Consider the following 24,139-nt stretch of genomic DNA (forward strand, 5'->3'; position numbering starts at 1 on the left):
TGTCCCACCAACACAAGCTTTTAAAGTTGGGTCACAGAGTTTAGCTGTAACACATTATAATAAGATTACAACAGATTCCCTAAAATATGATGCTTCTATTATCTGGATTTTAGTTGGTGGCTTATAAATTAATGTATGAAGTATTTAAGCGTTAACATGATTTAATAATCCTTTCATTCTTGACATATCACAAACTCATTTTGACTTGATAATAAGTAAAATCAGTGTCAGTAATCATTATGGCTTACTTTATTTTATTTATCTTATTATAAGGTGTTACCAGTTTGGCCTCTTTGTCAAAACCTGACATATTCAAATCCCTTTTCAATAATTGTGCTTTAAATATTTTAATGAAGGAAATCACGTAAAATAAGAGGAAGCAGCCATTCCTTGATGAATAAGGTTACTGTGGTTACATGCTTCCACAGCACAAAGGACAACATCTAAATGCCAAGCATTTTTTCTCTCTCCATGCTTTAGCACAGATAAACAAAACACATAAACATCACAAAACACCATGTATGTAGTGTTGCCTCTTTCCTCTCTTTTGCTTTGTATTCAAATTTTGCCTCTATAACAGATCGAAATTTCCATTAAAATGCAACTTTTAATGCAATCAGACAATGGTAATAAACTCTTGTGGTTTAATTGCACCAACCAAAACTTCATTACTGGCTAAGTAATTTAATCTGCTCCGTGTAAGAGGTGTAATTCATCTGTGATAATTCATCATGTATATTGGATAGTGTCACTTGCAGATTCCCACAAGGACCAGTAAGCTATACTTGCAGTTTAAGTCCAGGAGATGGAAGCAGAGCATTGCAGTCGAGAAGCCCTGCACACATGAATGAGTCATGGGGAGGCTGCGCAGTCATTTATTATTTATCAAATGTCTTGCTGCAATCGTATTTATACAGATGTTCATAATCTCTCTGTGTCTGTAGTCAATTCCTGTAATATAACGTGTAATTTGTAATAATTCACTTTGGTCATTATCCTGAAAATCCTTGTTGCCATTAAAGTAATTAAATTAATGTCTGAGCAGGAATTATTTTAGCCCTCAGTATTTTCATGATGACTATCCTGAGTAGGCGGATCATTCAACAAATCACCAACAGACATGAAATATTGACAGGGTGTGATGAGAGCTCATTAAGGGCAGCAATATGACAGTGGACTGTTCACGCAAGGCATTTTGCAGGAAAACACAATACTGGTCATTTGTCTTTGTGTAGTCTTTGGAGAAATGGAGTTTCAGGATGCTCCGATTCAAATAATCAAACAAGTTTTCAGCATTTAAAACAAAAACACAGCATATATGAGTCACTTTTGTACCTTTATAGAACATCAGTAATTTAGAAAAGTTCCACATTTGCTTATTATATAAAAAACTAATAATACCCCTAAAATGTAATGAATTTGTAATCAGATGTCTTGAGAACTAACATCTTTAATCATCCATTATGGAATAAAGCTTCTTCTGTTTCAGCTGAGTCTTTCACATCCCAAAACTGGACACTCTTATGTGGTTGCAAAGTTCAGCTCATTAGAAAAAAAACATGACATTAGTCATATTTTAGGGAAAAAAACATGAAAGATGTTCACGTGGGAGAAAACACTACACAAGAAACTGCACCAGTTTTCAGTAAATCAACAGTTTACTCCAAAACACATCCCATCTCCAGTATATCACTTTTTTGCAGGCAGTTTATCTTGCCACAGTCCCACTGAGTACCACAAACAGGAAATCCCAACATTGTGATCAGGAAATGGATTTTTTTTTGTGTGTGCGTGTGTGTATAATCATTCTTCCACAGACTCCAAGGATTTGTTCACCCACATCATGTTTTTATATATTTTTCCACTTAGTACTTAGTCATGTGCATAATTCTGGCATCACCTGCCTCTGAAAAAGAGTTTCTTACTGGCCTTTCTTTTGATACTATTCTCCACCATAGGTAAAACAGTATGAACACCATCCACAGCATGGTCTGTTGGTTATCCAGACTATTGGTTCCTGGACTTTGGGGCTCTGTAGATGTCTCAATATATTGGAAAATAAAATAAAAACTGTATAAATGCCTGGATACTGTTGCTAGGGGAAGTAAATATGTTTTTTGGGATTTGGGTAAACCAGCACATCACAAGAGTCTTAGTCAATCACACAAAATCAAAACAATATCTTACTTATCAGTGTAGTATACGAGGGTGTTTAAAACAAATCCCTGATAAAAAATGTGTCCTCAGAATCATTTCTACATATTTACAAACACAAATAATTATTAATTATTGTCTTGTGACAGTAGAGGCCTGCACATGATTCGGCTCCTTCCTGCAAAGGACAGCAAGAGTCCATTAATTCATCCATTATTCTTCGTCCTCGTTCAGTAGCATCAGTCTTTTCCTCTGTATGTGATGTTTGTGAAGGTAGATGTGGCTCCTTTGTAGAGAGGATTGTGTCCCTGTTGCACAGACAGAAAATAAATTAGAAATTCACTGAAAAGGCACATTAAAGGTCTGGGAGGTAGCAAAATAGATAACTTGGTAGAATTTTTTTTAAATCTACTAATTTTATTACCTTTGCATGACAGCCATCCCTTGTGTTTGAGCACAGGTATTAAATTGAATGTGTGGCTTATGCTTTCACCTTCGTTACTCAGAGAGTATCTTAAAAGTACTATGATTCTTTGTGGTTTCAGGCCTATGGGATCTAGGTGGCTTTATTACCAGTAAAGGCTAATTAGCGTTAGCTGATTTAAACCCAGCCCTTCCGTTGGCTGCCTTTTATTCTGCTGGGAGTAACAGCACGCCACAAAGGTAATAAAAAACATCTCCAGAAAACGAGAGCGACAGACTGCGTGTGTGGCCTGTTTGTGTGTGTGTGTGTGTGTGTGTATGTGTGTATGAAGGTGTAATCATGACTGAGTGTGTGTGTGCCATGAGTCCAAGCCTGTGCCTTGATTTCTATCTTAGTTTTGAACATAGTTTTCAAATACAGCCCATCGGAGCATTTGCAGGCACACGCCGCCTCATGTTACATTCACTGACCGTGTCCCACTTGGCGCGAGCACGCTCTTCCTCAAATTTGGCGAACTCCCGTCTGTCGTGGATGGTGACCAGCAGTTTCCAGATAAGAAGAGCTGCCAAGCCGAGGAACAAGATTGCTCCTGCCACTGACAGAAGCACCACCAAAATGTCTGGACCCTTGGGGCAGTCTGGAGGGAGGGAGGAAGAGATAAAGCAATGAGTAAAGTGCACACAGAGAGGAAGATAAGCCAGGAGTTACCCCAGAGGAAGTCTGGTTTCATAATGTTTCCTCCTTGTCTCCTCCTTCACTCATGGATCTGATGTTGCTTTTGCTGCAACTGGCTAAATGCTATGACTTTACAGATTCAGACAACATCGTCATGCTGTTAAAATGGCTGTGATGTGGCTCTTTCTGGCATGAATGACAGGTGTTTTCTTAAGGTTATCAGATATGTGAAGTGATGGAGAACGAGTGCAGCATGGTGAACAGAAGGCAATGGGACTTTTAGATACCAAAGAGCAGAGAAGAGAATGGGCTGAAGTGGAAAATAGCAACCTCGCACAGCCAGGCCACAAATCTCCCGTCCCTCAATGTGGTCTGGCAAAACTCAACAGGAATTTGATTTCAAGAAGGCTGTACAATACATGACTGACAGTATGCTCTTTCAACATGCTATTAACATGAAGCCTTCCGACACCAGACTGGAATAACACATGACTTGTTGTGCCCTCCCTGGTCATTTTTCCCATCATTAGCTGTTCCGGAAAACCTTCTCCAAAATGAACCACCAAATATGTTTTTGAATGAACTTGAGGGCAGTAACAGGCCATGCACTTTCTGAATCACTCTTCATTTTATGTCTGCAACATCTAGTTTAAATAGTTGTTTGTGAGGTTCAGGAGTTTTCAAGAGGAAGCAAGTCAGGCCATCATCTTAACTCTCTCATAAGTCCAATGACCCGTTTGGCCTGTAGTGTCCAGGCTTAACTGATTCTCAACGGATGCTTTCTAAACTGAAATCTTGATGCAAAAACGTTTTTCAGTCTTCATCATAATATAAACAATTGGGTCTACCATAGTTGACTGTGGCTTAATGTGGGTGGGAGTCAGTTGGAAACATTGGCAATCAGAATTGAGGGATACTTGAGTAAAAATGTGATGACAGTTAGATCATACCAACATCCACATCACCAGTAAAGAAGATTACCTGAGCATTAGGCTCTTAATTAATAAAAACTAACTGCATTTAAAAACTTCTAAACTGTTTTTTGGCCACTTGGGGGCAGCAGAAACAAGCTGTAGACATGTATTATTACCTTAAAGCTGATACTTCAAACTTGTTTGCAAACAGTTGCCTATTTATATATCAAACACACACTGAGCAGCATTAGCCCTAATTTGTAGGCGTCTCTCTGGCCCACCTGATATTCACTCTCCTTTTAGCTCTGATTTTGGTCTCCACCAATCCCTGAGTGAAACATATGGCTCTTAAGCTGCACTAACAACCTGTTTGCATTCCTTGTCATCAAATACCCACAACATGGTGTCATGCCCCTGTCTGTCTCATAAAGACACACAAGGTAGCCTTTAGCATCTGCATGGCGCCATTTTTTGTTATTTATGCTATGCCATTTTGCTTCATCTAATATTGCTGTGGATTGGTCTACGTTGGAATTAGTTGAAAGCTTGGTGCGTCTTACACATTTTACAGCTTTTTTCAGCTGCCTGCTGTGGCTGACAAAGACACAAGAGAGGTGAGAGTGAAACAAGACAAACAATGAAGTTGTAGGCCGAAAAAACAAAACAATTCGCTGAAAGTTGCTTTGAAACACTGTAGAGCTGAGAGGGGTTAGCAGTTATCTGTTGTTCATATGAGGATATACCTAATATCCGCTTTAATGTTGACGTTTAGCAATGATGAATAGTAATGTCACAAAAAAATAGATAAGAGGAATTATAATAGCCTTTGATATCATTGCTAAAGTTTCTATTTGTGTTTTCTATTTGAGCAGGAACTGAAGTCTGGCAACAGTTTCCTCACTGTTAGCAAAAATGTCTTACCTTTACATTTCTAGCCACCAGTGTTAAAAGCCATCTGGTCCATATGTGTGTGTACTTGTTTGTTTGGCAGGCCGGATTTATGTCTGTATATCTGACCATTTTTCTGTGCGTGAACATGTGCTTGCATGCACATACATGTGTGGATCCTAGAGTTGGGTAACAGTGCAACCAAGGTGAACTTTTACAGGCGACATCAAAGCTTTACTCCTCTTCCTCTCTGCTCACTCCTACTTTTCGTCTATTTCCTGCTCTTCAGCTGACCCTTTTGATCCCTATAGCTGCTACCATTACAGCTTAAATACAGATCATGTCAGCTTGGTGCTACAAGCCCGTTTCTGCAACATTACTTATTAACTTTGAAATGAGAAAAATTAAAAATTTTGATCTTCTTGTCCTGTCTTCTCTTTCGCCTTCGTAAGACAGCTTCATGTTTAAAATGTTCTCTATCCCTTTATTCTGCTTACTCTCTCCCTCTCCTGCTTTCCTCTCAAGCATCTGTAGAGTCAGCGGTTCCAGGAGGACATGGGCAGCAGTTTACGACCCTCTTTGACACGGCAGGGTGCACGGTGTTCAAGGCAAATTTTGGTGCGCTTAAATTAAACACACACATTCATTAAAGGCAGACCCAGGGACAGACTTTCTCTGCGGGCACTGGTGGTCATTAAAGGCCGTTTTACCGCCCCACACTCTTTCTATTTGGCCTCTTAACAAGCAGATGAAGGGCATGCAGCAGGGAAGTGACAGCTTGTTCGTGGGTGAAGAAAAAACACACTGATTTCACAAGGCGAGGAAGTTCGCTGGAAATACTATAGGTTGGTGATGCATTTGTGGTTGTAGAGTTTATTCTTGTTATCTGTTCAGCGCTTGCATTTATTTTCTGTCATTATGGCTTCCCTCATCTCTTCCACATATAATCTTAACTATTTTTATATAAATGTACTGTATAATATGAAGTATTGTCCTTTTTTGGCCACTTGGGGGCAGCGGAACGACCCGTAAACTCAACATTAATATACTGTATTATTGTATAATCATTGTTTAAAATCATTACGGCTAAAATGTTAGCAAATAATACAGTTGGAGTTTCGTTTGTGGCCACCAAAGATTTGTAAGTTCAATAATCACTCTCCTTTTAGCTGTTACAGGTTAATTTGATCCATTATTAAAATCTAATTATTGATTTATAATATAATATTTGTTTCTAAGCTCAGGTATTCATTTAGGATGGATCTCTCTCACCTGGCTCTTTGACGACAAACAAGATGGACTTGCCGCTGGCGTCCTCATAGTACTGGAAACGCTCCACACAATCATCCTCGTCTTTGTAAGTGCAGTTAACAGCATTTGTATCATGGAGCACTGCACGAAAAAATAAGAAAAACGTTTTCACAACTAGTTCTCGAGACATGTAGCTCTTTTCCTGTTCTTGGTTGAACAACTATAATAAACTTTATAAACTGGAATTCACACATTCTTCGCTCATATTATCACTCGAGAGGCATTTTTGGATGATAACCATTCATTTTCTATTAGAAGGTGAAACTATTAGCTTCATCAATGGTTAATAAATCATTTACTCCTTCTTATAGCAGTGGTAAGCCACTACTAAGAATAACTTTTGAGTTGCCAGGTTGTGAAAAGCCTTTCTGGTTGGTGTTTATCCTCCTCCAGCATGATGATGTTTGAGTTTTTGTGAGCTTTAATATGAGAATCACACACATTCTTCCTCTTACATATGAAAAGTAACATTTATAGCTATAAAACACACCATTGCTTGAGTCTATACACTGAGGGATTTTGCTGCTATGGTCCCACTTGGTCTGGTATGACCACGAGCTTACAGTGTCTAAAGTTATCTCGTGTTAGCAAACAGTGGTGGATATTGCCATGTAATTACTGAGTCAGTTTGCTGACTTTTTAACTTCTTGTGCTACTGTTAACATGCACCATCATCCTGTAATTGGCACGAGTTGACACAGTTGTTGCTGTTCAGGAGTAGTTATACTGGATTGGATGAATGGCTTTTTTAAATGGTTTATTACTAAAATTTGTAGCCACATTATTACATTATAAGAAAGCTGAAGGAGGTATTTTTACATAACCTGGCAACCCAAAACTCGGGCGCTGTTCTGGTCAGCCGGGCGTCTCACCTAATTCATCCACAAGCACAATCTCATCCTTGCAGAAAAAGCCTAAATTAGCTACTTTTGTTGTGTATTTGCATTTGTTCATCAGGCTACTAAAGCAAACAGTCCTTTAAAAATGTTGTTAATGTTGGATTTTAAAGATGCATTAACTGCTCTTTGTGGCAGCTTTGCAGGCATATTGACAGCAGTTTGTGGACACATCTGTAGTTCTTTTTGCTGCGTAGGACATATCGTAGCTGTCAGACAGCCCCAATATTTCCAACCACAACTATTACATTATAAGAAAGCTGAAGGAGGTATTTTTACATAACCTGGCAACCCAAAACTCGGGCGCTGTTCTGGTCAGCCGGGCGTCTCACCTAATTCATCCACAAGCACAATCTCATCCTTGCAGATTCGTGAGCAGGTGTTGTCGTCAAACAGTTTGCCCCTCTTGAAGTGCTTACACTCCACACACTCCCTTTAAGAACGAAAAAAGTCAGTCAGGCCATTTTAAAATCACTTTCTGGACTCCATACGTGACGGCTGTGGGTGCAGGCTCACTTCTTCATGGTGCAGGCGTCAGGGCAGGTGGGGCACTTGTCGCACGTGGCCCCGTAGGCACCTGGCTGGGTGCACTCACAGGCCCCGCACACACACTGGCCCCGCCCACTGCACAGCAGACCCACGCTGGACATGCAGGTGTCAGTACGCCTGGAGCAGTTACAGTTCTCACCCTGCCAGTCTGGCGCACACTGACAGAAGCCACAGTTACAGATGCCATGGCCTGGGAGGGAAGAAGGAGAGAGGAGGCGAGAGGTCAACAATGTTCTGTTCAGTAGCCTCAAAATTAGCTTATTTCTTAGCTCTATTGATATTAAATCAAACTATAGTATTCAACTATGAATGGATGAATGTAGGATCTTGACTTTTTTTAACATTAGCAGGCGTGACAACCCACCAAACTGTTTGTTGAGACAAAGAGGTTTGACAGGGCTACTGTGACTTTGTTTACTGGTATAAATTCCACAGATAGAAGGGTGGTGCATGGAGTAAAACAGCAAGAGAGGAAGCGAATAAACAATAAAGGAAGACAATGTGAAATTCTGTGTGTAAACGAGGGTGTGGCGGGAGTTGGGAAAGAGGCAGGAAAAAGGCTGGAGTGCTTAGTGGTTTACATGATTGTAATTTCAATTTGAAACAAGCTATGTTTGGCTGGCTAATACGAGTTCATATCTGGTGAACATACAGTTAGCTTGGGTGTAGATTTTCATCTCACTCCGCACAATCATGCATATTCAGCACCAGCTCTTTTCCAACTCTTCATCAAAGCTATGTGATGTTTAGACATTTAATCCAAAGAGTCAGTGTTTTGTAGCTTCATTATTCCATAACATCTAAATATCATGCAGCATTTTAGATTCATTTTCCCAAAATTCATCCTGATGCATGGGGGGATCTTTGGAAATTTTGGGAATTTTAAAATAGAGTTCTGTGGGTTTGAACAATGTCTGGCTGGTCAGCATGAGGTTGTAATGACTGGCCACTGCTTGTTAAGATATTATGAGTGAATTTACCACAAGCCTGTGTCATACTTATTATGACATACCTATTTTCCTGTTGCCATGCCGTGTTTTAAATCTCTCAAAAGAAATCTTTCTCTCTCGACGAACATCTTCTACCTTTGGTTTGCCTTGAAACTCTTGCTAATTTAACAACCACGCTGGATAAACTCAAGCTAGTATTACGTGGTACCAGGTTTCAATCCAAATAATAACTGTGCTCACATTCATTCCAAGTCACAAGTTAAATTTTACAAGATGAAAAATGGGTGTTATGTCCCACTGAGACACTTTGTAGCTGCAGTCTGGAGCTCTTGACTTTTGATCTCAAACACTGGAAAGCAGAAGTGGTTAGTCATGCTGCTGCAACTGCTAGAGATCCAAAACCCATTTCATTGTATGCCCTGTGGTGTCTGGATCACTTTTATTTTCGGCTGCATGATTCAGTGTGTGTGTTGGTGAACTTGTGTGCATTGGTTTGTTGTTATTCCATGTATCTATGTGTGATGTGTGTGGGTGCATGCCGATACGAGAGTGACAATGCAGAAAACATTGTGGCCTATCGCTGCAAAACAATGCCCAGATAAACAATGTGACAGGAAGCTGTTTGGAGCAGCCTGACCGGATAAAAGATAAACCACGAACAATCTGCCATCACCACTTGACCACAGCACCGCTGGCTTTTAATTAGACCATCTGTGGGGGAAGAACATAAGTCTGTGGTCCTCGCACTGAATAAGGTATTTCAAGACAACAGCAGACCATGTTTTACACACACCAGCACACAGAACATTTCCCACTTGGCCCTTTTCTGACCAAACATGGGTTTATTTTTAGCCTCATTACACCACACTAGCCAATGAGTAAGCTTAAAGGTATTTTCATGTTAATCTATGGGCTTTGGGGAATACAGCAAAACATGTCTCTGTGAGAGCAGTGATATATGAGATGTGATGGAGTGATGAAGCTCAAGGCCGGAGAGCAGCCAGTGCCAAAAATTTTTTATGCAATTATCGATGCTCAATTAAAATTAAAAAATGAGCAATCTCTGACTCCATTTTGTCCTTTACTTCCTGTTCTGTCTTTGCTTTGCCATCTTATCAGAATAGTTTAACATTTAGAGTATTAGAGAAGGATACATAATTCTGTGCATTTTTGGACTACGCCAGTTCATTAGGCGTGGATGCACTCAGGAGGTAATTAGCTTAGCTAGCATGGCAGCTAGCTAGCCATGCTCTCTTCGAAGTGATCATTTTTACATTTCTGTTTGTGTGTAGATGAAAACAAAGAGATACAAAGTGTTAATAAGTTAGTTTATAGGTGTTGACAGCATTATTTGTGCTCTTTGGACAGAGCTAGCTGCTTCCCTGTGCTTCCATTCTTTAAGCTAAGCTAAGCTAGCTCTATGCTTGTGCTGCATCCACGGAAAGTGGGCGGATATTAGAGCGTTCACGCATCATCCCAACACTTGTCCCACTGCTAACCTTGTAGTCACCAGATAAAAAGCCTAAATTAGCTACTTTTGTTGTGTATTTGCATTTGTTCATCAGGCTACTAAAGCAAACAGTCCTTTTAAAATGTTGTTAATGTTGGATTTTAAAGATGCATTAACTGCTCTTTGTGGCAGCTTTGCAGGCATATTGACAGCAGTTTGTGGACACATCTGTAGTTCTTTTTGCTGCGTAGGACATATCGTAGCTGTCAGACAGCCCCAATATTTCCAACCACAACTCAGAGGCTGACGTGGACAGTTTCCCCCGCTTGTACTGCTCATAGTTATGGTCTGAATGATATGAAAGTGATGAATCAAGCCCAATTTGTCCAACTGTTCTTTTTGATTTCTTTACTAATTTTGATTGCAGGCTCTGTTCTGTGGGATGCTGAATCCAGCGACAAGTAACGCTCCTGATCTTCTGCTTTCGTAGAAGTATTAACTGCTATTAGAAAGAGACTGAATGCACGGTCATGTATGGTCGAACAGCTATTTTACACAGCTGATAACAGACTGAAAAGTCGCTCATAAGATCCCAATTACAAACACCCTCCGGGTAACATCAGACATACTGTCTCTTTTAAAACACTACAAGAAGAGGAGGATCACAAGCCTCTGTGTTAAAGCTTTTAACTATGACTAAACACACACTCATTCCCACTGTTTGAACATCTCGACCACAACAGAGAACCCTTCAGAAACACGAGAATCCCCCTCTGAGCGGAGAAAGCTACTGTCAAACTTAAAAAAAAGCTTTCTTTGTGCATGAGTCCCGTTGAACTCCGTGGAACAAAAGCTTGGCCTGGCTGACACAAACATACAACCTGAGCTTACACTCACACGCGCTGCACACAGCGCACCATATGTTTATTGTGAATGGAGCCCATGTCCTGGGCAGAAGGGAGGGTTGTTATTGTATGTAATTCTTCCCAGATGAGGTGGGTGGCAAGTCAGGGGACTGCTAACCCCGATGGCGAAGGCACATGTTCTGAAACTTCACCACAGATACATGCGATGTTTCATCATTTTCAGCTCCTTCGCCATTTAAACGTACTCATAGTATGTGGTGCTTAATCTGAAAATAATGTTAAAGTTAGTTTAACATTTTGGGAAATGCACTTATTCTTGCCATGAGGTGAGATGAGATTTTATCTTGAGGATGAGGGTATCTTAGCTTAGCTTAGCTTATAAAACTGGAAAGGGCGAAATGGCTATATTTTCTTGGCTGGGTGCTGTTACTTCCTGGAGCCTGGCAACCTCACATTGATGATAACGCTCCAGGAGGTCACTGCATCAGGCCAAGAAATAGTCCTCCGTGCCCCTTAACCACAACGTGTCATTTTTACACTTCAGCTTCTGTGCAAATTAAACAAACAAGATATAACATTTTAATTAGGGCAAGTTAGTGTCTGTACATGGATTTTGTTACTTTCGTGCATCGCTAAGCTTTTATGCAGTGCTAACTTAAGCAAACTGGTAACATGTTTCATCATGTGTCATTTTAATTCTCTCATCAAACACTGAGCATGAAAACGATATTTCCCAAATGTTGCATTATTCCTTAAAAAAGTTAGATTCCTCACGTTTTTCTGACAGAAAATAATGAAAAATGCCCAAAGTTCTGTTTTCTAACCAACACAACAGAAATCTATTCAACGTATAATGATATAAAACTGAGAAAAGCAGCAAATACTCACATTTGAGAAGCTGTAACCTGTGAATGTTTGCCAGTGTGGCTTGATAAATGGCTTAAATGAATAATATATCATCAAAATTGAACAGAGCTGAAACGATTAATCGATTACTTTTGTTTGCCGGTCTTGCTTTTAATAATTTGAGTCATTTCGTAAAAAATTCTTCATCTTCCTCTTTAAGCCCCACTCCTTCATCTTCAGACACTCATCCAAATTAATGCCACAAGAAATTTGAACATCTCTCTCATTTTAGCTCTTGAGCTCTTACCTGAGCACAGTTCCCCCTTGTAGCGCAGGCAGTTGAAGTCGTCGCACTCGCACAGCTTCCCCCACACTTTTCCAAAGTCGCTGCTGTGGCACACGCACTGGCCGCACACACAGTCCCCGCGGCCGCTGCAGATGGCGGACTGAGGCCCTCCAGAGCCCGCGGGTCCGCTGCAGCGGTCCTGCTCCGTGGGGTTATAGTCGCCCTCTGCACACTCGCAGTGTGGCCCTAAGCGACCTGGGTGGCACAGACACATGCCGCACTCGTAGGTGCCGTTGCCGTGGTTGCATTTGGGGCTGTTGGGCTGAGCTTTGGTCTGGCACTTGCAGTCGCACTCGAAGGTGACGGTGATGGAGAGGGAGTCCTTGAAGCCCACGGGTTTAATGATGAAGGTTTTCTTCTTTTGTTTGGGGCAACCGCGAGCTCTGGCCTCCACGCTGAAAGAGACCTGGACGAGAGGAGGGAATTTAAATTGTGACATGTCAAATCTTGGTTTAAAGACAGTTTTGAGTTTTATTTTGTTTCTCTCAATTAATCAATTAAGCTCGTCTTGGTTTGGTGAAAGAGAAATCTTGGATTCAGAAGGTGCACAGTTGTATTTTTATGTTTAAAAAGCAGAGTATGTGTAAGGATTTTTCATTTCTTCACATTTTGTGAGCTTATTTTCTTTTTTATTTGATCACACACATCTCCCAGCTGAAAAACACGCCCAGCCCTACTATCCACACACTCACACACAGACACACACACACATTGTAAAACCAATCACGCTTCTGTAACACCCCGGTGCTGATTACATAACACGTGACAGCATGTTAATGATTCAGTTAATGCTCATTTAATAGCAGCACAAATTGGGAGCGTTGCCTCATCACTGTCGGTTCAAACAGCACAAAGACGTGACACCGGGAATGCCTCCATATGTACTCAGTCAAAGTAATTGTTCATTCAGCATTGCATCCAAATCTGGTGAATGTCCAAAAGTGGGCAGTTACCACATCTGGAGAGAAAGCCATATATGGCAAAAATAAGGGGAGCTGAGGCAGAGAGAAAGAAGTGAGTGGAGGCCAAAAAAATGTCACCTGGAGTGAGGAGAGAGCGAGGAAAAGAGCCAAAGAAGCTGTGATAAAGCAAAAATGCAAATAAATGAACAAGGAGAACTCTTGAAGCAGAGGATTTTGCTCTAAATGGGGCTGGCAGGAGAAGGCTGAAAGACAAGAAAAGATCAACTAAGAAAGAATGAGAGACAGCGCTGATCCACTCTTTTCCATCATCTGCTCTTTGACGCCAAAGAGGAAATGGGGGAAATCCAACTTTAAAGACGCGATAGCACCAAGAAGGGAAATGGAAAGAGACCAAAACGGTGGAAAATAGTATATGGAACTAACTAACATGTTATTTTTGCAATCAAGACATGGTTATGGCCACTGGTCCGTTGCTATTTTTAATCTCTCTAACCCAAATTCTTAAAACAAGCAGTGCATCTGCTCAATGGAATAACATTATTGCACCTATTTTCTTTTTCTTTACACTTATGCAGCAATCCGCCTTGTCCAGTACTGATAATAGTTTCAAGAAAATTCCTGTCACAAAGAAACTATTATGGGAACAAGACGATTTATCTCGTCAGTGTTTTTTCCTATATGACAAGAAAATAACAATAAGAGGAGAAGAACAAGAGGAGAGGCGTCATGTATCTCTGTTAAAATAAGGAGTAAGAGTAAAACAAGTGGGAGGGTGAGAGTGTTAACACATATTACATGTGGACACAGCTGTCTCACAGCCAGTCCACAACATTAGTTTGGGGTCCTTGGACAAAAATAATAGCAACATAACTTAATTATTTTTGCTAAACTGTTGTCCTTTTTTTCTTTTGTTTTTACACCTTCAAGCAACAGGAAATCCTTTAAACGAAACAAAAGGCAAAATCTTTGGTTTAAGATCTGTGCTGAGGGGGTCAACAGTAGACCTCACAGCACTTCATTTTAAAGGGGCGACGTAGACTGACCGTGTCTCCTATCTTGAGCCCAGAGCAGGATTTGAGGCCAGGGATGAGCTCTCCATTCAGACAGGTGGCGTTGAAGGACAAGGAGAGCTCCTCTGGGACGCCTTGAAGCTCCAGCTCCACCTTGGAACGGATTTTCTGGCAACAGCAGTGAAGGAAAACAGTAGGAGAGACACGCACATGGAGGGATGAGCATACAGACTTTTGTCACGATGCCAAAACCACATGTCACATCCTCAGATCAGTCGGTTCAAATCTGACGGCAAAATTGGTCACACTGCCGACTGTTATAAATTATTTTTACAAGTTAAAATAATTTCCTTCTCCCAGTCTGACACTTAATTTCCCGCACTAATTGCATGCAAGCGTACAGATTAATTGGGTTGTGCAGACATAAACACACAAGCTCATATGCACGTCACAGAGTTACGGACAGGATTTCAGCTAAAATGAATGTTCAGCTCATTCACCTGTTTCCTGCATAATAAACAATGAAACACAGCCAGGAGTGTCCCACATTTGGTCAGCTTCACACCTCAACCACTGCGGAATTTCTACTAAGACTGCGGCTCGACTGTGTGTGACTCAGACGCTGTGGGTGTGTGTCAGCAAACACTTGTCATCCCCTGAAACACTGTCTAGTCTGAGGTGTGTGTGTGTATGTGTGTGTGTGTAAGACTTACAGCGTAGGCCTTCAGTATGAGCTGAATAACATTGCCCGAGTCGTTGGACAGTGTTCCTACTGTGGTGCCAGGAATCAGCTCACTGTAATTCTGCGAGACAGAGAGACAGACGTGCTGGAAGTCATGGAAACTATTTATAGATCATTAATAATAACTAATGTCTCACTAATTTCTAATATATATAAAACAAAGCCCTCGGTACCTGCTAAATATGGTCAAAATGTCAGTTAATGCCTCTTTGAATTGAAATATATAACCTTTTCATCTCACATAAACATTAAATATCCAAATAATTATAAAAAAATATAATTCTTATTACATTCGTCGTCAATAAAATGCTTTAACACATATTACACCATTAATTCCAGATGACACAATAATACGTTATTACACCATCGAGCATATAAATTCCATCTTTTTTCACTTTTTTCTTCGTCACTCAGTTAAAATGGGCAGTTAATGACAGGAAAAGTCCAAAAAGGGGAGCTTACAACGGATACTCTGACCACTATGTAATAGTGGTTTCATTGGTTTCATGCTATGAGATAGTTGTGAGAGTTGTACCAAACATTTGATGTCGTATGGTCCACTAATAATTGTGTGGAAACACCCTAAAAAAGCCCAAGTGTGTCACACTCTAACTCACGCCTCCTCAATGTTCCTAAATTCTTGACTTGTTTTCCTTTATGAACAATGACAGTTTCTCTCACATTCCCGTTCCCTTTAACGGTTAGCTGGAACAGGGTTTATAGTTTGGGAAAAACTGAGTTTGTATCTTGCTGAGTCTGAACTGTGCATAATAGTGATTAATTTCAGTTTGCATTCTTCCAATGTTGGATCCAAGAATCTCTGTTTAAAAACCAGTGAGGTTTGGAGGACTGAAACGCTCCAGTATGCTCATGATGAGATGATTACCGACTGGGATTTGTCACGTTCTCACTTTCAGTTTTAGGACATTTGCTTAATTTGCTTTTTTGAGCAGAGACTGAACAGAATGAACTGCTAAACGTGCTCAGAGCGAAGTGCAGAGCTCCTGACCTGGTAGAGAGGAACCACAGGGTTGGTGACAGCAAAGATGAGGTTGATGTTATTCTCTGACATCTTCTCAGTGATCAGAGCTAAAGATGGGTAATCCTGTGGGGCCAAATGAGACACTGTGGTTAGCAACATGCTAACATAGCCTGCGAATTGTTCCTTTTAATACAGACCTGCATATTCAAACAAAAGTCTTTCATTGTCTCTGTTACTCTCTCATGCTTTTACTGTCTACTGTCTAACACACCCTTACAGTGCACACTAACCATGGTGGTAGACATGCTGTACATATTATCAGAGTTGAGGTGGCACTGCCCATCGTTGGGCTGCACGATTCCAGCCAGGCGACCATCCAGAGCCACGTGAGTCTTAGCGTCCGAGGTGAAGATCAGAAGGTGAGACGCACCGGGGCGCCAACCGATCTGCTCCTAGTCGCCATCACAACGGTGAGAGGAGGGAAAGTCGAACAGTTTCATTCAGCTTTTGAAGGCAAAGCTCTTTCTGATTAACTTAAATACGGCTTTGAATTGTATCGTCTAGCTCTTCCTTTGGAAATCCTGACATGTTTACATGTGTTTGTGACAGAAGAGAAAAACACTGCTAAATAAAATCAGACTACGAGTGTGTGCGTGTGTGTGTGTGTGTGTGTGCGTGTGTGCGTGTGTGTGTCTCCACCTTGCACACAGCAGCCTGGATGATGGCATCAAAGCCTCCCTCAGGGGCATCTCGGTTCCTGGACACCATCTGCTTCTTCACTTCCTCTGTGAAGCGGCCCACCTCCTCCGTCAGGGACAGAACGTGTTTGTAGCCAAACTGGGGCAGGCAGGTGGTGTTAATGCTGTCAATGAAACAGACATCAGCTGATCAGGGTTCAGTAGAGGTGCAGAATCATTCATCTGAAGATCTGTTGATATGCTATTATAAAAAAAATATGTTCAAACTGTTCAATGAAAATGATCAGGTTAATTGGGTTCAAGTGTTTAAAAATGTCTTGCAAAGCTACATGAATATTTTTAGTATTATGTATTTTCTAGTTCTGTCTTGTACCTGCTACCTGGTGACATCTTGACATGACAGCTCTTCATTTTACTTGTCATGCTAACATGCTAACATTGACAAGGATAAAATCCAGCAGTAAGGCATATTGTAGGTATAATTACTTTATTTGTCATCTAAATTTAGAGTGCTAGCATGCTAGCATTTGCTATCAAGTACTAATCATATAGTACACCTGAGTGTCATAGGCATGTCCATTAGTTTTGCAGGTATTTGGTCATAAACCAAAGTATTGGACATACTACAAGTTTGACCTGATGATGGTGCTGGATGAAAAGTCAGGGGGTCAAAGATGTAGCAGTTCATCCTGAGGGGAACATGAATGTCTGTGCCAAATTTCAGGCAATCCATCCAATCCAACCTCAAATGTCAACCTGATGGCTGCGCCAGAGAAAAATCCAATGGGCACCATGAATATCTGTCCAGAATTCAGTAGCTGTTGAGGTATTTCAGAAGGGACCAAAGTGGTGGATCAATGAACAAACTTTAGAGTTCTTTCCCTTGTTGAATCTGTTTTCCAGATTTTACACTTTAACGTTAAAAATGGCTCTCCAACACCGCCAGTTGCCCCTTGTTGCTCTCTGTATTGTACCCTGCCAGACTGAAACTCTCCCCTTGTCTTATCTTTTATCCAAACATTCCTGGAGGCTGGATATCTGCAGACTGCATGTAAGCGGGAAAGTGAAAGACCCCAAGAGACCTTAAACCACCAAATCGACCTCTTCGGGAGCCTTCGGGTGGGGTTACAGCAGTTTGCATTGGGACGCTCTTACTCTCCGGGTAGATTACCTGCGGCTGATTCAGCGCAGCTGACCAAGCACTGGGGAGCCACTGTAAGCCTTTAACAAGTGCTGTGACTCTGCTTGCATTTTTACTGTGCAACGCTGTGTTTAATGGTGTCCTCACAAAAATGACATCATGTGCACAATGAAGCTGCTTCCCACATGCAGACACAAACAAGCACTGAAATCAACACCAGTAGGTACGTATCAGGAATGTAAAACATTGTTAGAATGCAGCCCCTAAAAAATACTTTCCATTACAAAGAGGTCTGGATTGAGTTTAGGTACTTATTTACAGACAAAGAAGCGGGTTAAGGAGGCCAACCTTGACGTTCTTGATGTGTGAGTAACTTTTAGGAAGAGTTCCACATTTTGTGAAGCACGTTTAATAGTGTTCTTACCATGAAGTAGATGAGAAGATCAATACTTCTCTTATATCTGTATGTTAAATATGTTGGAGACATTATTTTAGCATAAAGATTGGAAATAGATGAAGCAGCAAGTCTTGCTTTGTCTGAAGGTCAAAAACTGTGCCTACACGCACCACTAAAGCTCAGTCATTAACATGTTTTGTCCTGTTTGCTTAATCCACACAAAAGCTGAAGTGTGAAAACAACATTTTGTGGTTTTGCATCCAGTCTTCATGCTAAACTAAGCTAACCATCTCCTGGCTGTAATTTAACGGTTCCCAAAATGTCCAGCTACTCCTTTAAAAAGAATTGTTGTGAATGTTGCTGTTTTAGAAGTTCTGAACTTCTCTCGTGCAAAATATAAATCTACATGAAAAGAATTAGCAACCAATTCAGAGGAATTTCCTTTTTCAATTCCGAGCAAACATCAGTCTTATTAAGACATATGATTATCCCGTGACAGAGGAAATTCCACTTAAAATAAGTGCAAGCTATCATAGAAATTGCTGCTCTGCCTCTTCAGTTTAACAATACTTTTATCCCATCTGGATTAAACCAGCTCAACATTAACTCTACTAATAATGGAGGCACCATTTACATTATTGCCCACATTATCGTATTTCCACCCCCTACCTGTAGCAGGGGTTCTTCACTGCCTCTTTGGGGGAGATGTACATGTAAGGCGACAGCGGCTTGTCCACAAAAGCCCCGAAGCCCATGCGGAGGTTGCTGGTGGTGCGGTTCATGGCCTCGGCCAGCCCCTTGCCCAGCGTCCTCAGGCGGAAGAGGTCGTCATTCATGGAGTAGGAGAGATCCATGAGGTAGTAGAGATCCACAGGGTAGTCCTCTACCTGACGCACCTTCACTGTGAAGCGCTTCGCATCATCTGGGAAAAGGGACACAGAAATTAGTATTTTTACTTGTTATACAAAGCAAAGAAAACAGCCTGGCACAAACCACAAACTCAGATGGTAGACCCCACCTGGCCTGAGGGTGATGTGTAATTTCTGGGGCTTGATCTGAGTGACATCTTGCGTGGCGCCCGCTGCCTTGTTGCTGAGGGGCCGGTCCTCGATCACCTGCAGTTTGCTGCTTGGAGACTCCAGAGCTGACGGAGCACAGCCCGCTGCCACCAGGTTGCTCTTCAGGTCGCAGCGGGAAGAAGTGGCAACCCCCTGGCCGAAGTCCTGACAGGAGAGGCAGATCGTTTCAGAGAGAAAAACTGTTTCCAGCAACCTCTTCGCCGGTGTGGAAGCACTTTAGTTTGTTAAAAATGCAGAGAAATATTTGAATTTGCTGAATTCCCATCTGTAACACAGCTGTGTTTAGAGAGAAGGGCACATTCGATTCACTTGAAGGCTAATTTGTGGCTGGGATGAAAATGCCCAGAACATCATGCTTTCTATGAAAAAAATCTGCTGGAACGACTTCTCTCAAACAAACTGTGGACTTAAAGGCAAATAAAATGCAAATGAATTAAAATGCCATCCCATCTGAGCTGGTTCAACCAGAGCTTCTGAACATGAAGAAGCCTCGGCAATAAACCAAAGCGCTCAGGCTGAAGTCATCCTGGGAAAATGTTACACTTGAGTGAAAGGTTGAGCACGTTGACTCCCAGAGTTTTACAATATTAAATCATTACGCTCATTAGGTTGAACCAGAAAATATGACTACATCCTCATGCGGTCACACGAGTTCAAGCGCTGTGTCCAAAGTGCCAGGAACCAAACCCAAACAGGATGCAGAGAGTACAAGGAGCAAAAAGTGCTTTAAAAATGCACAAAGAAGTAAATTTACACCTGAACTTATTTGCTTCAGGATACACATCTACATTCATTCTTCTCAGCCAGATTATGTGGCTGATTGGGGATCTGTACCACCCTGCGCCCTGCAGAAAGCTCATTGCCTGAATGAAATGAAGTGGAAAAAGAACCCACCTCCTGGAAGCACCACGCACAGCTGGGGTGCACAGCCAGACACTGCTTGCATGTGCTGGCCCCTCTGGAGGTGCAGACGTTTGAACCTGGAAACCCAAAGAGGAGTTCATTCTCCATAAGTACAGTTAAAACCTGCTCATAATGTTAACCTTATCCGCTCTGCTGTACCTGGTTGGGAATTATTTTATAACCTTTTTTATTTAGCATAACAGCTTTGGGATGAAGAAATCAGAATTTCGGTTCATTTTTCAGTAAAAAAGATGAAGACCAAAGAGAACAAGATGAAAATACAGTCTGATTTTTTAAATTTGATTATTTTGGCCCCTTGAAACACATCTGAGAAGTTTTCAGGTGTTGCATGTGAAATTAAAAATTCTGTAAACACATAATGCATCCTTGTGCATTCATAACTGTCTTAATTATTCCTCAAATGCAGGAAAATTCTTGCCAGCTATTAAAAAACACCCTAAGCTGAACATGTTACCAGGACAGGCATGCAGAGAACATCAGTTGAAAACTTGCCTCAAGAATGCAGAAAATGTAACATGAGTCTTCCTCGGCTACATGAAAAACAGCAGATCATAAAATTAGAATTTACCGCAAACTCCTGTTATTCCAGCAAGGATCAGGATCCATAAAGTCCTCTGCGCCGGGAGAGCACCCATCCTGGTGCGGGCTCTCTGTGAGGACGGAGCCTGCCAACGAGCTCTGGGTTAAGCAGGAGTAGAGAAAGAAAGAAGAAAAAACTTTCCTCATCTGAAATCAACTCCAAATAGAGTCAAATGCCTTAAAGCCACCCCCTGCTCCGCATCCACAGCGCTCATTATCATACTATGAACCGGAGTGGGCGGGAGGAGCGCAGCATCCAGAGCGGAGAGGGCGCCCATCTGCACTCCGTTTAGAGGACTGTTGACTGAAAATCGCATAGAATATGATGTAAAACATTATAAAAATATCCACATAAGCACATTTTAATTGAAAGATTAAAAAAAAAAAAACACCGATTCGGTTATGGAAATAAATTAATGCACGCGGTGAAAAACTAGTTCATACTGGCTGAAACACTTAATCAAAGTAGAAGCAGGAGGATCTATAAAGCACGCATTACCTGTATTCAAGTCTATATAAGGTTTACATTAGTATACACTGCCCACTAGTGGCCATAAACTGTAAGGACCAGGGTCACCAGCACTCCTTTAGCTGCAGGGTGCAGCAGAAAAAAAAAAAAAAAACTTTTTTCAAACATTAATGCAACAACCGAAGGAATAACGACTCAAAAATGAGTTGAAAAGCGTAACTTGGCCTAATATTCCAACAGTTCAAGAGTTCAACAATACAGTTAAGGTTGCGCTGTATATATATATCTGGTAGTTCTTTGTAATAAAATGGGTGCTTTTGGAAGCACACAGGCTCTCTGTCGGCCAATATCTGACAGAATTTCTATTATTTCTTTCTACCGGTGGTGGAGCACATATTCAGATCTTCTTGAGTAAAAGTAGAAATTCCACAACATTAAAATGCTCTATTGCAATAGATCTAGTCAAAATCTTACTTATTCTCAGAAAAATATCAGAAAATTATTCATATTCTAATATTCATGTATTTTATTTATTCTTGTCTTAATGCTATATATGCACTAATGTGTAGAAAGCTTTTTAATGTCGTAGGAGGTTAAAGTGCAGATCAACTATGCTATACTGTTGTGCAGTTATTGTATAAAAATGCATCATATTTTTCAAGATAATCATATATTTTGTATGTAAAATCTCAATCTATAATGCAACTAGTGAGTATAATTCTAAGACAAACACAAGTCAATAAAAGTACAATCATTCACCCTGAAATGTAGTGGAATAGAAGTATAAGGTGGTTTAAAGTATAAATACTCAAGTAAAGTAGGAGTACCGTAAAACTATAAATGTACTTAGTTACTTTCCACCACTGGGAACCACAGTGATTTAATATGAAGTTTTAATGTTAGCTCAAGCATAGGCAGACTCATCAAAGCAGTCGTAGTACATTTTCCTGTAGGCTAATTCTTTATTCTGAATTTGATAATAACAGTAGGCATAAGAAGGCATAAGAAGAACTATAAGTAAGATACTGAATCACAATGTTTCGGCTACATCAATGTCTTATTCTATAGGTCTATGTGTCGTAACTGATAAACAAGTAATAGTTTTTAGAAGGCTGCTATCCAATCACCCTGCATGACTTGGCTCCATGGCTGTAGTACCATTTATATCCACCAGATGTCAGCTTCCTACAATATGTGGCCTTTGGAAGCATAAGAGTGATGAATCTGCACGTGTGTGCATCACATAATGCTTAAGTTGGACTCATTGAATATTTTTCCCCTTTTCTTGTTAAGGATGATTATGGATGCTGAACCCTATTGGCTGACTGGTGCATGAGGCTGCTGCAGGGAAAACACATGTAAAAGTAGTTGAGATTGTTAGCAAGTAGTGACGGGATACATTCTGCACATGAGAACAGGGTGATATAATAGATTCCTGCACAGGTTCAATAGAAAACATCATTAATCCTCAGCATTTCCATCTGGTTACATTGCCACTCAAGGGTAAAATTCAATGCTAAATCCTTTGACTGCATGCATGGTGTTTTCACTCCAAGGGTCTGAACTTGTCCTTAGATGTTTTCAACAATTCAGGGTCAGTGACAAGAATAGCTGGGGGACTTTTTTCTTTAGTTTTTGCTCAGCAATCACGTTGTATTTGCATGTTGCTGGGATTGTTTCGTTTCTATTGTAAATTGCAGCTGGGTCCCGTTGGCATGGCAGTGAGATGTGAATGGGGCTGGCGAGCGGAGCGGAGCCTTTGAGGCGCACCAGATGTAAACAATGAAGCAGAAGACAGACAATCACCAGCAGAGACAATGAGGACCGGTCCAGAGCAGTCCCAGTTTACTTTAGCTCGTCAGCTACATGGGCATTGATGGCATATGATGTGTAAATGTTAAAAGCACAGTTTCAGCTTTTCATGTGAAGCTGGACTTCTTCTGCATCTCTGTTCTTCTCTTCTCCCGCTTTCTTCTCCATCTTTGTCAGTTGCTCTTCCCGTCTTGTACCTGTTATTTTTAACATTTCTCCTTCCTCTTGAGCCTCCTCTTGCTCAATTTTCCATCTGCAACTCTTTCTCTTGCATCATGTTTGCCTCTCCTTCTCTCTCTTTTCAAACTTCCACAAGCAGTTGCACAACATTCAGCGAGGGAAAAGCTCCTCTTTTCTCCAGCAGGTTTGATTGACAGTACCCCTTGCACACTCTGCAGTAAGTGTGTGTGTGTGTGTACGTGTGTGTGTTTGTGGGGGGTGCATGGGTCTTGGCATCAACCTGTGTCTTTAAGAAGTTTAATTGCAGCATTTGGTCTTTCTTCTCTGGGCCATAAGCGCATGTGTGTGCATTCATACACACGTTTTCCTGTGAGTGTGTGTGTGTGTACGAATGCTGCTTCAAGGAAACAGAGCAACAAAACCAGTCCAAAGGTTGCGAAAGAGCTCTCACACTGATTCATCAGAGGAGTTCAGGCACACGTGCACGCACACACACACACACACACACACACACACACACACACACACACACACACACAGGGGTTGTGTGTTGACTTAAGAGTTAATGAATGGATGATTGAGGGCTGCAGGGGTTGGGGAGAGCAGTGCCGTGGAAACAACCCCTCTTTCCCAGGAAGGGAGCATAGAACAAGAGTTGGAGACAAAGACGGGGACAGAAAATGAGCGTCTCAGACACAGAGTGAAATTCAGATTGTGTGCGCAGGGACCCGAGGGGGCTGTGGGGCGAACTACTTGAAGCAGAAGTATTCTAAGCGCCAATAAAGCAAGTAGCATGTACTTGACAAGGACCCAAAGTGAAAGAGAGAGGGAGCGAAGCAGCTGTTGGAGGAGGAGAGTGAGACAAAGAAGGAGCAGGGGGCTGTCCTTACATGCTCTTCAGTGTGAGGACTGTATGTGGGAGGAGGCAGAGGGA

General features: G+C 41.3%; 1 protein-coding gene across 1 annotated transcript; it reads right to left on the reverse strand.

Moving 5' to 3' along the window:
* Positions 1–859: 859 nt before the first annotated feature.
* On the reverse strand, positions 860–20,887 carry LOC121624567 (integrin beta-3-like). The gene is made up of 15 exons (XM_041962335.1): positions 20,734–20,887; positions 20,136–20,221; positions 19,181–19,385; positions 18,832–19,084; positions 16,626–16,788; positions 16,217–16,378; positions 15,954–16,049; positions 14,916–15,005; positions 14,236–14,370; positions 12,231–12,675; positions 7,779–8,001; positions 7,595–7,695; positions 6,328–6,447; positions 3,049–3,215; positions 860–2,462 (listed from the first exon to the last, which is right to left on the reverse strand). The coding sequence occupies exons 1-15, from the start codon at positions 20,798–20,800 to the stop codon at positions 2,394–2,396; spliced, it is 2,382 nt and encodes a 793-aa protein (XP_041818269.1). The 5' UTR covers positions 20,801–20,887; the 3' UTR covers positions 860–2,393.
* Between the last annotated feature and the right edge of the window lie 3,252 nt (positions 20,888–24,139).

Source organism: Chelmon rostratus, chromosome 21 (genome assembly GCF_017976325.1).
Source record: "Chelmon rostratus isolate fCheRos1 chromosome 21, fCheRos1.pri, whole genome shotgun sequence".
Lineage (NCBI taxonomy): Eukaryota > Metazoa > Chordata > Actinopteri > Chaetodontiformes > Chaetodontidae > Chelmon > Chelmon rostratus.

What these genes read in the sequence shown, in the direction of transcription:
- LOC121624567 (XM_041962335.1), bottom strand. Translation starts at nt 20,800, where the DNA reads ATGGGTGCTCTCCCGGCGCAGAGGACTTTATGGATCCTGATCCTTGCT. An exon ending in ACACATCACCCTCAGGCCAG is followed by an intron (nt 19,085 to 19,180) that starts GTGGGGTCTACC and finishes CCCTTTTCCCAG; the next exon opens with ATGATGCGAAGCGCTTCACA. An exon ending in GTGAAGAACCCCTGCTACAG is followed by an intron (nt 16,789 to 18,831) that starts GTAGGGGGTGGA and finishes TTTCATTGACAG; the next exon opens with CATTAACACCACCTGCCTGC.